Source organism: Entelurus aequoreus, linkage group LG12 (assembly GCF_033978785.1).
Source record: "Entelurus aequoreus isolate RoL-2023_Sb linkage group LG12, RoL_Eaeq_v1.1, whole genome shotgun sequence".
NCBI lineage: Eukaryota > Metazoa > Chordata > Actinopteri > Syngnathiformes > Syngnathidae > Entelurus > Entelurus aequoreus.
Window position 1 is genome coordinate 67141353 of NC_084742.1, and position 15278 is coordinate 67156630.

The following is a 15278-nucleotide window of genomic DNA, read 5'->3' on the forward strand; positions in this document are numbered from 1 at the left end:
AGGGTTAGACTGGTGCCCCCACTCACCCTAGTGGGTACAAAATTAACTCCCCTTGTAACTCCTGTCTCAGCGGCCTCTCTAACTTCTCGCCGACGCCGCCATGTTTTATCTCGGAGGAGTGTAAAGGGCTCCTTTGATCTGATGAGAAACCCTGATGGTGTTTACTTTGATGCAATTGGACAACCAAGAGGGGTCCCCTCACAACACAAATTGTGGTGTGAATCCTGTGCAGGTTTCGAGAACCTTCCTATCATTGGTGCTATTTTCCCTGTGACTGCTACTAAAAATGTAGAACGCATTAACTATGTTTTTTATAATCTGTTGAGACTGACCAACCTGACTCGTGACGCCGTTGAGGGACTTGCTGAACAACTTGCCCCGACCTCCCTCATGGCCATCCAGAACCGCATAGCCCTTGACCGCATCCTAGCCAAGGAAGAAGGTGTGTGTGTGTGCAATGTTTGGTGACCAATGCTGTACCTTCATTCCTAACAATGCTGCCCCCGATGGCTCGGTCCAGAGCGCCTTAGAAGGCCTCAGAGCCTAAAAACTTACTGAAGTTTCCGGTGTCTCTGACCCCTTTAAAGATTGGCTTCATAACACCTTTGGCAGGTGGTCTGACCTAATTAAGTCGGCCCTGGTCTCCATTGGAGTTTTCTTGGCCGTCATAACCTCATGCGGATGCTTTATTGCCCCTTGTGCTAGGTCTCTATGCACCCGCATCATTGTTAGAGCTGTCAAAGGTCAACCCCACCCTGGTTCTGGGCTTGCTATGTCACTGAAGGGGGTCAAGCATAGTGGTGACTTTCAGGGACTGTTAGTTTCCTTCCCTGACAATGACGACATTAACGTTGACTCCCTCCTTCTCTCTCCCATGTAACTATGGTTTGATTGTTTATCGATAGCTTGCTCGAAAACCAAAACAGCACCTACTTTAATGTAGGGCGTGCTTTAGAGGTGTTGCTCTCGTAGGAGAGATCTTTTGGATAAGATCTGAAGGGGGAATTGAAAGATATATATATATCTTCATATATCCATATTTTGTGTTACTTATTAATTTTCATAGTCATATCACATATAGCTAATGTTCCATATTGTACTCTTTGCTTTTCTTTTCATCCCATGACAAAGTGCTCGCACTTGGGCCGGCCTTGAAGTAGAAGGCAGAGAGGAGGAATTCCTCCTTCCTGTGCTTCCCAGGCCGACTCAAGATAAGAGACAATGAGCATGTGTTTGAGGTGAGACAAGTGAGGGCGGGGGGAGATACTGAAGAGGAGAGGGCTTTCCGGGAAGTTTTCAGATCAACTTGAGCTACGCAAGTGGATGTGTTGTTCGAGGCTGGTCTCTATTCTCAAATATTTGACAATAAAATTAGAAAATACCTATTCTGTGATTGGTGTATATTCGAGATCAGTTTATGTGTCATCTAAGTAACTTGGGACTGACCAGCGTTTTACATCCCACTTGGAGGAACATCTGGTCAAACGCAACAATAGCAAAAACGAATTAAATTATAAAAACAAAATTATGTAGTTTTTTTTATTCCGTTTACCTTTTACACTTATTTACCACCATAGAGTGTGTGCTTTTTGTGTGAAATACAATTTAATAAAATATTTAAAAGCCCAAATCTTTTGACCAGCATTTTAGGTCAACGCATAACAATTGTGTAAATGTATCAATAAGTGCTTTAGGTACATTATGCTTGTCTAAACCTTTATTTTGTCAGACGGTTGTGGTGCACTGCGCTATTATTGTGAAGGGGGGAATTGTGCTATGCTGTTCTCAGCTTGACGAGTAGAGAGGTGACTCACTTCAGACAGTTAAAAAAAGTTGACGTGTATGATTGTTTGTACGTTGTTGTTACATCCATGTCGTTCACAACAACACAACAGATGAGATGTGTTGTGTGTGTATGATTGTTTGTACGTTGATGTTACATCCATGATGTCGTTCACAACAACACAACAGACGACATGTGTTGTGTGTGTATGATTGTTTGTACGTTGATGTTACATCCATGATGTCGTTCACAACAACACAACAGATGACGTGTGTTGTGTGTATGATTGTTTGTACATTGATGTTACATCCATGATGTCGTTCACAACAACACAACAGATGACATGTGTTGTGTATGATTGTTTGTACATTGATGTTACATCCATGATGTCGTTCACAACAACACAACAGACGACATGTGTTGTGTGTGTATGATTGTTTGTACGTTGATGTTACATCCATAATGTCGTTCACAACAACACAACTGATGACGTGTTGTGTGTGTATGATTGTTTGTACATTGATGTTACATCCATGATGTCGTTCACAACAACACAACAGACGACATGTGTTGTGTGTGTATGATTGTTTGTACGTTGTTACATCCATGATGTCGTTCACAACAACACAACAGATGACATGTGTTGTGTGTGTATGATTGTTTGTACATTGATGTTACATCCATGATGTCGTTCACAACAACACAACAGATGACATGTGTTGTGTATGATTGTTTGTACATTGATGTTACATCCATGATGTCGTTCACAACAACACAACAGACGACATGTGTTGTGTGTGTATGATTGTTTGTACGTTGATGTTACATCCATAATGTCGTTCACAACAACACAACTGATGACGTGTTGTGTGTGTATGATTGTTTGTACGTTGATGTTACATCCATGATGTCGTTCACAACAACACAACAGACGACATGTGTTGTGTGTGTATGATTGTTTGTACGTTGATGTTACATCCATGATGTCGTTCACAATAACACAACAGATGAGATGTGTTGTGTGTGTATGATTGTTTGTACATTGATGTTACATCCATAATGTCGTTCACAACAACACAACAGATGACATGTGTTGTGTGTGTATGATTGTTTGTACATTGATGTTACATCCATGATGTCGTTCACAACAATATAATATATATATTATACAATATATATAATATCTAATTTTTTATTTATTTAGTGGATGCGGCTTATACGCCGGTGTGATCTATAGTCTGAAAAACATGGTAATTATAGCTTTACATTAAAAAAACATACTTTAAATACCTGGCATTTGAGATGTTTCATGAGATCAGAGTGCGTGTCTGTGCTTTTAAAAGGACGTGAGCGCCCAGACAGAGCAGCATTAGCTCAGTCTTGCAGTTTGCAGACAGCAGATCTTTCCACTGGCGTGTGTTAGCACTCTTTGTTAGAATAATTATGTACAAGTTATCACACAACTCTGATGCTTAAAGGCTGTTGCTATAGTTATTATCAATTGTGCTGAAGTTGTACTTTTATATCTGTGCAAAGACACAAATGTCAGAATAAATGTATCTAAGTTATCAAAAAACTGTGTTACATTGAGTTCAGCTCACCCTGCGAGAGGACAAAAGCTGTCTTTGATCCTACCAAGCAAAAGGCTTGTAAAACTCCACTGTGTAGGATGGGGAGCGACATGAGGGTGTCGGTTTCTTTAATGTATTGTAATCCACAGGAAGATTTTGTCTTTACCCGAGATCTACAATGCGGAGAGGAGGCAGGGCCTGACCTCCCTCCAGGCACCTTTTCTTTGAACTGTTTTGTGACAAAGGCAGCAGTTGTTTACGACCCCCATCTCTTTAGAAACAGCTGTTGCCATGTAATCAGGGAAAGTCCAAATAAAAGAGGATGCGTACAATCTTCCGTCAGAGCGTGGTGGGAGACCGTGCAAGAGTACAGCCCAGACGTTTCTCCTCAATTGAGCCTAATTGAATTCTGTCTCTGTTTAATTCCTTGCTTCTTGTCTTGTTTAATAGATGGCATCAGTGTTTGAACCTGACAACAACTTGTGGTTTCGCTTTGCGAAGTTTCTCTTGTCGGCAGTTTGGTTCCGGACCCTGCCTGCTGACAGCCAAGGATGGACATCGAGTACCTCAACGCGGACAAAACAGAGACAGGGCGAAATCACGAGTGTCAGCACTGAATAATCATGTATTGTGTCTACTGGGGGGTGATGTTAACTAGGGACCTCCCAAATAAATAGAGGAGCACGTGGGACTGTACCTTAGAGCGTAGGGGGAAATTATAACTGAGTGTACAGCCCTATACGTCTCTCCTCATGAGTAAAATGCAACTCTGTCTCTGCTTGATTCCTTCTTCTTGTCTTGTGTAATAGATAGTTTGGTGCTTGAACCTGACACTTTAATAAAGAGACTGGATGCGCTTCCACGGCTGTAGTCTCCTTGTCCACAAACGGGGTATTGATTATTCCCTTATTATTACTCCCTCAAAGGAGAATGTGTGTTTGCGGTGTGATGTTGTATTTTAAAGGTGCTGCTGGTTGCTACTTGCATTAGTAAAATGTTACTACTTTTTAGCAACAGTTAAGAAAAGCAAAAGTTACCTGACGGAAAGGTGCAGGATCTCAGTGCGGGACCTCCTCAAGTTACCCGCCATTTTGATCAGCTCCTTCTCGATGGAGTCGGTGTAGCGAGCGAGCCGGTCCAGGCCGAGGGCCCAGTCCTCCCGCCTGGCGTCCAGCTGGGCCTGCAAGACAAGACTCTGGCTCAGGTGACAAGGAGACTGCACTTGCTGTGCTAATAATGCATTTCACTCTTTTCCTGGCCTACGTGCCTAATGCATGCAAGCAGGCTGCAGGAGTGGGAGTGGGAGTGGGTGGTGTTCACGCTACAACACACCCAATAAGCTGCACTGACAGTTATGTAAGCCATGGTGTGTGTGTGTGTGTGTGTGTGTTGAGAGGAGAAATATGAGAGAAAAATGTGCAACAAGTGGACAAAAATGCTAAATTCCTATTTGTTCATAATGTATATTTTCTGCTGGATTTACTCTTTTTTTATGCTGCAGCTGTTACATTTACTGTAATATTGTACATGCTCATTGTTATAAATTATATATCAGTATTTATTATATACTGCATATATAATATGTAAATATTACATACACTATATTATATAATAATGTATCAGTATTTATATACTGCATATATAATATGTCAATATTACATATACACTATATTATATAATTGTATCAGTATTTATTATATACTGCATGTATAATATGTAAATATTACATATACACTATATTATATATCAGTATTTATTATATACTGTATATATGTCAATATTACATATACACTATATTATATAATTATATCAGTATTTATTATATACTGCATATATATGTAAATATTACATATACACTATATTATATAATATATCAGTATTTATTATATACTTCATATATAATATGTAAATATTACATATACACTATATTATATATCAGTATTTATTATATACTTCATATATAATATGTAAATATTACATATACACTATATTATATAATATATCAGTATTTATTATATACTGCATATATAATATGTAAATATTACATATACACTATATTATATAATAGTATATCAGTATTTATTATATACTGCATATATAATATGTAAATATTACATAAACACTATGTTATATAATAATATATCAGTATTTATTATATACTGCATATATAATATGTAAATATTACATAAACACTATATTATATAATATATCAGTATTTATTATATACTGCATATATAATACGTAAATATTACATACACACTATATTATATATCAGTATTTATTATATACTGCATATATGTCAATATTACATATACACTATATTATATAATTATATCAGTATTTATTATATACTGCATATATATGTAAATATTAAATATACACTATATTATATAATATATCAGTATTTATTATATACTTCATATATAATATGTAAATATTACATATACACTATATTATATATCAGTATTTATTATATACTTCATATATAATATGTAAATATTACATATACACTATATTATATAATATATCAGTATTTATTATATACTGCATATATAATATGTAAATATTACATATACACTATATCATATAATAGTATATCAGTATTTATTACATACTGCATATATAATATGTAAATATTACATAAACACTACTGTATTTAATGTTGTCATTATGGTGGTACTTAATGAATACTTAGGTCTACTACACTACTGTATTTAATGTCATTATGGTGGTACTTAATACTTAGGCCTACTACACTACTGTATTTAATGTTGTCATTATGGTGGTACTTAATGAATACTTAGGTCTACTACACTACTGTATTTAATGTCATTATGGTGGTACTTAATACTTAGGTCTACTACACTACTGTATTTAATGTTGTCATTATGGTGGTACTTAATGAATACTTAGGTCTACTACACTACTGTATTTAATGTTGTCATTATGGTGGTACTTAATGAATACTTAGGTCTACTACACTACTGTATTTTAATGTCATTATGGTGGTACTTAGCAAGTGTCTTTGAGAACCAGGGAGATCAAAGTCAGATCTATCAGTAGATATAAAGTTGTAACTTGTATTTTTATAGTCGATATATTTTTATAGTCGATATAAAGTTATGTTGGTTTTTTTCTTGTTAAAGAAAACCCTGTTTTTTGTGGCAAAAAACAAAATATGCTAAATTCCCCCCAAATTAAAAAAAAAAAAAAGTGGCATATATATTATTTATTTATAGTATTAAATAGGTTAATAATAATATTAGACAGGTCAATAATTCATAACATTGATTTTGATTCATTATTTTTGAGCAATGAGTTTTAAAAAAAAGAAAAGATCCCAACTAAAACATCGAAAAGGCCCATATATATTTGCTGCCATCTTGTGGTCAACGTGAGTAAATCACGTCACTGACCCTTGAAAGTACTTTGAAATAACAGCACAGCATTTGACACAACCCAAACAACCTTCCCCAGTCATGTTGCAAAAAAAAATAATAAACACACATGGTCACACGACATGCTTACTGAACATTGTGGATATTAAAAAAAACGTCCTAACACCATAAACATTTTTTCCAAATAACACCCATTTAAATCTATTAGAGTGCATGATGGGAAACATGTAAAACACTCTCCACACTTATACATGTTTGGTGCATTTTAGCTGCATTTTAGCTGCTTGATGAGTCACTTTCACACACTCTTAATATACACTTATATTAATTATATATCCATTTGTGCATGACAAAAACAACATATGTAATATTTCCACCCCAAAATAGTTCAAAAGTCAAATACTTGATGTGAAGTAATTCATAACATCAACTTTGATCCCATCCACCCATCCATTTTCTACCGCTTGTCCCTTTGATCCATTATTTTTAAAGAAATGGCAAATTTAAAAAAAAACAAAAAAACAATAAAACATCCAAAAGGCCCCACTCATAAAAATGTCATTTTTAATATTGTTTATACCTTTAACCCTTAAATTTCTAGATCAACTTCAGTTGTATCCATCGATTATGTTTTAATTATTTATTTTAAGTTGTTTTTGTTTTCTTTATAGAAAACATAGAAAATATGTAATACTGTATCTCCCCCCCCCCCCAAAAAAAATATTACTGGCTGTGAAGTAATTGGAGCCTTAAATAGGTCAATAATTCATAATAACATTTTTTAAACTGTTTAAAAACAAAACAAAAAAAGAAATTGACTAAAATTTGTGGGTGTCGACCAAACTACGTCTTGCCAGCCTCTCCAATTTGGGCGATAAAATGTCGTGAGTTCAACATAACTTGCTTCCAAACTAATCTTAAATACCAGGTGGTGCTAGATATTTGCTGCCATCTTGTGGTCAATGTGAGTAAATCACATCAATGACCCTTAAAAGTACTTCGGAATAATAGCACAGCATTTACTTATGACAATCCAAACAACCTTCCCTAGTCACGGTGTGAAAATAATCATTAAAAAAAAATAGTCCAATAGCAAAATATTTGCCGTGAAGTCATTCATAACGTTAACTTTGAGCAATTATTTTTGAGAGAAATGGCAGTTTTAAAGAATAATGAATGATTCCTTAAAATGTTCCAGTTCCATTCACACATTTAAAAAACACTTTAAAAGACACTTTAAGACCAATGTCTTGGAAAATATATCACTCTTGAATCAACACAGTAGTTAATACTATGATCAATGTTAATTACAAACTAAATGTGGGATATAAATTATAATGGAAGTATAATTGTTTGTATATAATTGGTAAAAAGGTTTAACTAACACGTGTACGAGGATATTTCACATGTCTTTACTGTGTATATAATTGAAGAGTGTTTATGTTGTGTACAAGATGTATTTATAATATGTTGTGCAAAGGAAATTTCATATTTTTAGGAAGCTCATCTTGTACTTGACATTGTTTATAGGGTTAGGCGCAATACGTGTTCAACTGCAGCCTAAACGCTTTCGGTCTGCAACATTTTCAATTTATGAATGTACAACTGTTTGTTTAATTTGTTGACCACCGACCGAAGAATAATAATAATAAACTAGTGGCAGCGTTGTGTTTTTAGAGTCAACATTGCAACTTTTTCTTTTCTTCTTATATTACATTTTTATGTATTTTTTTTTTTAAAGCATTACTGTTAGAATAATTACGTGTAAGTTATCACACAACTCTTATGCTTAAAGGCCGTTGCTATAGTTGTTATCAATTGTGCTGAAGTTGTACTTTTCCATCTGTGCAAAGGGACAAATTGCAATCTTTGATTGCGAGTCGTCTCGTATCAGTGTTTGTGTCCAGAACATCGAGTACCGTGACGCAGACAAAGCAGAGACGGGGCGATATCACGAGTGTCGGCACATTTCCATTTCTGAATGATCATATATTGTGTCCAACTGGGGCTTCAGAAGCAGCCTCAGTGATGTGAACCAGGAAGTACAGCCCAATACGTCTCTCCTCATTGAGCTAAATTGAACTCTGTCTCTGCATGATTCCTTGCTTCTTGTCTCGTTTAATAGATGTCATCAGTGTTTGAACCTGACTTTTAACATAAAAATGAGCTCCGACTTAAAGAAAGGTGTTGAGTTCTCACCTGAAGGCCGGCGTCCGAGTGGCCCTCGTCCACCAAGGCTTTGAGTGAGGACAGGACAGCGCTGGTGTGGTGACTGAAGTCCGTCTTCTGAGAGGAAGACATGTTACTTGTGTTGACAAACACTGGGCTTCACTTCCTCACCAGTGTCTTCACGAGGGTCTTGAACTCCAGGGCCATGCGATCAGGACTGGATCCCCGCATCATCAGGAGCACCTCCCTGTCCAGCGTCTCGTCCAGCGGCGACGCAAAGCTCACGCCGCTGGAGAAGTGATCCACGGACTGGGGAGGGAAAACCGTACTAATAGTCACAGAATGGAAGAACGAGTGAAGCGCTGACCTCCAGTAGGCCTGGAAGAGTATGGCACAAATTATTTTTTTGATTGATATTGATTAATAACACCATTATTCATTCATTTGAAAAGTATTTATTATGCCGTCAAAACTCAACTTTAAAGGGAACTGCACTCCTTTTTGACATACGCAGTCAGAAATACAATCAAACATGTCAAACTTTCTTGGTTTCTCCCACAAAAATTATATATAAAATAAATTTAAAAAACACGCATCAGTCAAATACTGACGTGAAGACACGGACAACTGCAGTCCTGAATGTCCCCAACAGACAAAAGGCTCATCAATTACCTACCTTTCAATGACTTTTCAAATCAGGGTTAAATTTGAGATCAGTCTCTTTTACATATTTTAAGAACTCGCCCCTTCATTCACAACCTTTATGTAAGACAAGAAAACATGGTTTTGCTTTTCTTATGCATTCTAAATGGTAAACAAATGTTAGCAAAAGTCAGTTAACAATGGAGTCCTTGAGAGTCGCTCTATTCTGCCTATAAAATAACATCCAAACACCTCCATCAACGTTTTACATACACACTAAGAATATATGTAATGTAATAACAGGCACATTCATATGTAATATTTACATATTTTGCTCATTTTCAACAGCGGCGCATTCATTTCATAAATGCATCACAACGTTCACTTTTTCCTTCGACATCACTGCAGACTTGACAGCTAACACACATAAAACATCTCTTACTGTACAATGTCTTCTCTCACTGGGATGCCGACTGTTAGGATGTTGATATTTTTCCGTTTAGATGAAGAATTAATCATAATCTCTTAAAATGTTGATATTTTTCCGTTTAGATAAAGAAGTAATCGTAATCTCTTAAAATGTTGATATTTTTCTGTGTAGATGAAGAATTAATCGTAATCTCTTTAAGTGTTGATATTTTTCTGTTTAGATGAAGAATTAATCGTAATCTCTTAAAATGTTAATATTTTTCTGTTTAGATGAAGAATTAATCGTAATCTCTTAAAATGTTGATATTTTTCTGTTTAGATGAAGAATTAATCGTAATCTCTTAAAATGTTGATATTTTTCTGTTTAGATGAAGAATTAATCGTAATCTCTTAAAATGTTTATATTTTTGTTTAGATGAAGAATTAATCATAATCTCTTAAAATGTTTATATTTTTGTTTGAATGAAGAATTAATCATAATCTCTTAAAATGTTGATATTTTTCCGTTTAGATAAAGTAATCGTAATCTCTTAAAATGTTTATGTTTTTCTGTGTAGATGAAGAATTAATCGTAATCTCTTTAAGTGTTGATATTTTTCTGTTTAGATGAAGAATTAATCGTAATCTCTTAAAATGGTAATATTTTTCTGTTTAGATGAAGAATTAATCGTAATCTCTTAAAATGTTGATATTTTTCTGTTTAGATGAAGAATTAATCGTAATCTCTTAAAATGTTGATATTTTTCTGTTTAGATGAAGAATTAATCGTAATCTCTTAAAATGTTTATATTTTTGTTTAGATGAAGAATTAATCAATCTCTTAAAATGTTTATATTTTTGTTTGAATGAAGAATTCATCGTAATCTCTTAAAAATGTTGATATTTTTCTGTTTAGATGAAGAATTAATCGTAATCTCTTAAAATGTTGATATTTTTCTGTTCAGATGAAGAATTAATCGTAATATCTTAAAATGTTTATATTTTTGTTTAGATGAAGAATTAATCATAATCTCTTAAAATGTTTATATTTTTGTTTGGATGAAGAATTAATCGTAATCTCTTAAAAATTTGATATTTTTCTGTTCAGATGAAGAATTAATCGTAATCTCTTAAAATGTTGATATTTTTCTGTTTAGATGAAGAATTAATCGTAATCTCTTAAAATGTTTATATTTTTGTTTAGATGAAGAATTAATCATAATCTCTTAAAATGTTTATATTTTTGTATGAATGAAGAATTAATCGTAATCTCTTAAAAATGTTGATATTTTTCTGTTTAGATGAAGAATTAATCGTAATCTCTTAAAATGTTTATATTTTTGTTTGGATGAAGAATTAATCATAATCTCTTAAAATGTTTATATTTTTGTTTGGATGAAGAATTAATCGTAATCTCTTAAAAATTTGATATTTTTCTGTTTAGATGAAGAATTAATCGTAATCTTAAAATGTTGATATTTTTCTGTTTAGATCAAGAATTAATCGTGATACATTGATGTTACATCCATGATGTCGTTCACAACAACACAACAGATGACATGTGTTGTGTGTGTATATGATTTTTGTACATTGTTATTACATCCATGATGTCGTTCACAACAACACAACAGATGAGATGTGTTGTGTGTGTATGATTGTTTGTACATTGATGTTACATCCATGATGTCGTTCACAACAACACAACTGTAATGTGTTGTGTGTATGATTGTATGTACATTGATGTCACATCCATGATGTCGTTCACAACAACACAACAGTAATGTGTTGTGTGTATGATTGTTTGTACATTGATGTTACATCCATGATGTCGTTCACAACAACACAACAGTAATGTGTTGTGTGTGTATGATTGTGTGTACATTGATGTTACATCCATGATGTCGTTCACAACAACACAACAGATGACGTGTGTTGTGTGTGTATGATTGTTTGTACATTGATGTTACATCCATGACGTCGTTCACAACAACACAACAGATGACGTGTGTTGTGTGTGTATGATTGTTTGTACATTGATGTTACATCCATGATGTCGTTCACAACAACACAACAGATGACGTGTGTTGTGTGTGTATGATTGTTTGTACATTGATGTTACATCCATGATGTTGTTCACAACAACACAACAGTAATGTGTTGTGTGTCTATGATTGTTTGTACATTGTTGTTACATCCATGATGTCGTTCACAACAACACAACAGATGAGATGTGTTGTGTGTGTATGATTGTTTGTACATTGATGTTACATCCATGATGTCGTTCACAACAACACAACAGATGACATGTGTTGTGTGTGTATGATTGTTTGTACATTGATGTTACATCCATGATGTCGTTCACAACAACACAACAGATGTTTAGTTGAGTTGAGCGATTGATTAGGCACACTAGCGCTGAGTCAAGTGAAAAGTATCAACCATGGTCAGATGCTAAACTTCTAGTAGACGTGCTCTTGTGTTCCACTCAAACACAACTACAATGTCAGGAATTGGAGAATGTCAGCTGGAAATAGTGTATAAAGTGTCCTACCTCCAGTGGGGACTGAGCCAGGGCCAGTTCAGTCTGCAGGGATCCACAGGGACTCTGGTTCAACCTGTAGGCCACGGAGAGAGATAGTCCTGCACTGTGATGGCAGCCATGCAAAGAAGATGTTATAAACGTAGTTATGTTATATATGGTCCTGGTCCTGGTCCTGGTCCACCTACCCGGCCAGGTCAGGATGGATCATCTGCATCTGAGTCTCCAGCTTGCTCTTGTCCGCCCTCAGCAGCTGCATTTCAAACACAACAACCTTCCTTGCGGTGACATGATTTACAACAGGAGCTACGGCTCACAGGAACATCACAGATGCAGCTCAACGTGTGTGTGTGTGTGTGTGTGTGTGTGTGTGCGTGTGTGTATACATAAACATGAAAACACACACACATAAACACGCATATACACATACTTACTTATACACATACATACATAAACATATACACATACATGCAAATATACACATACACGCACATACATATATACACAATCACATATATACACAGATACATATATACACACATACAAACACACACATACATACAAACACATATATACACACATATACATACACACTCACAAACACATATATACATACAGTATACACACACACACACACATATATATATACATATATATACACACACGCATGCATATATACACACACTTATATACATATACACACATACACACACACACACAAATATACATATATACACACACACACATTCAAATATACACATATACACACATACATATACACACACACATACATATACACAAACATTCAAATATACACACACACACACACACACACACACACACACACACACACACACACACACACACACACACACACATACATTCACACACATATACATATACACACACACACACACACGCACACACACATACATTCACACACTTATACATATACACACACACACACACGCACACACATATACATATATACACACACACTCAAATATACACACATACACACACTTATACACAAACACACATATATACACACACACATTCAAATATACAGACACACATATATACACACACACACACAAACATATACACACACATACATATATACACACGTACACACACATGCATATATACATACACACACACACAGATACACACACATACATATATATACACACACACACACACACACATATATACACACTCCAACATACAAACACATATACATATATATACACACACACACACATGTACACACACACATGCATATATACACACACACACACACATGTACACTCACACATACATATATACACACATACACACACACACATACATATGCATGTATACACACACACACATACATATGCATGTATACACACACTTATGTACATATATACACACACACATTCAAATATACACACAAATATGCATATATACACACACACATACATATATACACACACACACACACTCAAATATACACACATACACACACACTTATACACAAACACACATTTATACACTTACACATTCAAATATACAGACACACATATATACACACACACACACACACACATATACACACACATGCATATATACACACACACACACACACACACACACACACACACATGCATATATACATACACACACACACACATACACACACACTCAGCAGTATAGCTCGGTTGGTAGAGTGGCTGTGCCAGCAACTTGAGGGTTGCAGGTTCGATCCCCGCTTCCGCCATCCTAGTCACTGCTGTTGTGTCCTTGGGCAAGACACTTTACCTACCTGCTCCCAGTGCCACCCACACTGGTTTAATTGTAACTTAGATATTGGGTTTCACTATGTAAAGCGCTTTGAGTCACTAGAGAAAAAGCGCTATATAAATATAATTCACTTCACTTCACTTCACACATGCATATACAGTGCCCTCCAAAAGTATTGGAACAGTGAGGCCAATTCCTTTATTTTTGTTGTAGACTAAAAACATTTGGGTTTAACATCAAAAGATGAATATGAGACAAGAGATCAACATTTCAGCTTTTATTTCCAGGTATTTGCATCTGGATCTGATACACAACTTAGAAGATAGCATTAATTGTAATGGAACACAACATTTTTAGGTGAGCAAAAGTATTGGAACATATAAACTTAAAATAGATTAAAGTGAATAAGACTTAATATTTAGTTGCAAATCCTTTGCTTTCAATAAGTGCATCAAGCCCGTGAGCCATTGACATCACCAAACTGTTGCATTCTTCTTTTGTGATGCTTTTCCAGGCTTTCACCGCAGCCTCTTTCAGTTGTTGTTTGTTTTGGGGGGTTACTCCCTTCAGTCTCCTCTTCAGCAGGTAAAATGCATGCTCTATTGGGTTTAAGTCTGGAGACTGACTTGGTCAGTCCAAAACCTTCCACTTCTTGCCCACGATGAACTCCTTTGTTGTTTTGGCAGTGTGTTTTGGGTCGTTATCTTGCAGCATGGCAAAGGATCTCCCAATCATTTTGGTTGCATCTTTCTTTAAATTAGCAGACAAAATGTTTCTGTAGACTTCTGAGTTAATTTTGCTGCTGCCATCATGTGTTACATCATCAATTTAGATGAAAGAGCACCATCCCAGAAGAAGCCATGCAAGCCCACGCCATGACATTACCTCCGCCGTGTTTCACAGATGAGCGTGTATGTTTGGGATCATGAGCTGATCCTTTCTTTCTCCAAACTTTCGCCTTTCCATCACTTTGGAAGAAG

The 15278-nt window shown here is 35.4% G+C and overlaps 1 protein-coding gene across 11 annotated transcripts in view; it reads right to left on the reverse strand.

Moving 5' to 3' along the window:
• Positions 1 to 15278, reverse strand: part of lrmp (lymphoid-restricted membrane protein) — a 114664-nt gene that overhangs the window by 71485 nt on the left and 27901 nt on the right. For 9 of the 11 annotated variants that reach the window (XM_062066501.1, XM_062066511.1, XM_062066507.1 and 6 more), the window contains exons 13-17: positions 12699 to 12763; positions 12523 to 12616; positions 9093 to 9230; positions 8952 to 9038; positions 4392 to 4534 (exon numbers count right to left, since the gene is read on the reverse strand). In XM_062066501.1, the coding sequence (XP_061922485.1) occupies positions 4392 to 4534; positions 8952 to 9038; positions 9093 to 9230; positions 12523 to 12616; positions 12699 to 12763 (527 nt within the window). The remainder of the gene's footprint in view (positions 1 to 4391; positions 4535 to 8951; positions 9039 to 9092; positions 9231 to 12522; positions 12617 to 12698; positions 12764 to 15278) is intronic. The other 2 variants (XM_062066508.1, XM_062066505.1) reach the window with 2 other exon arrangements.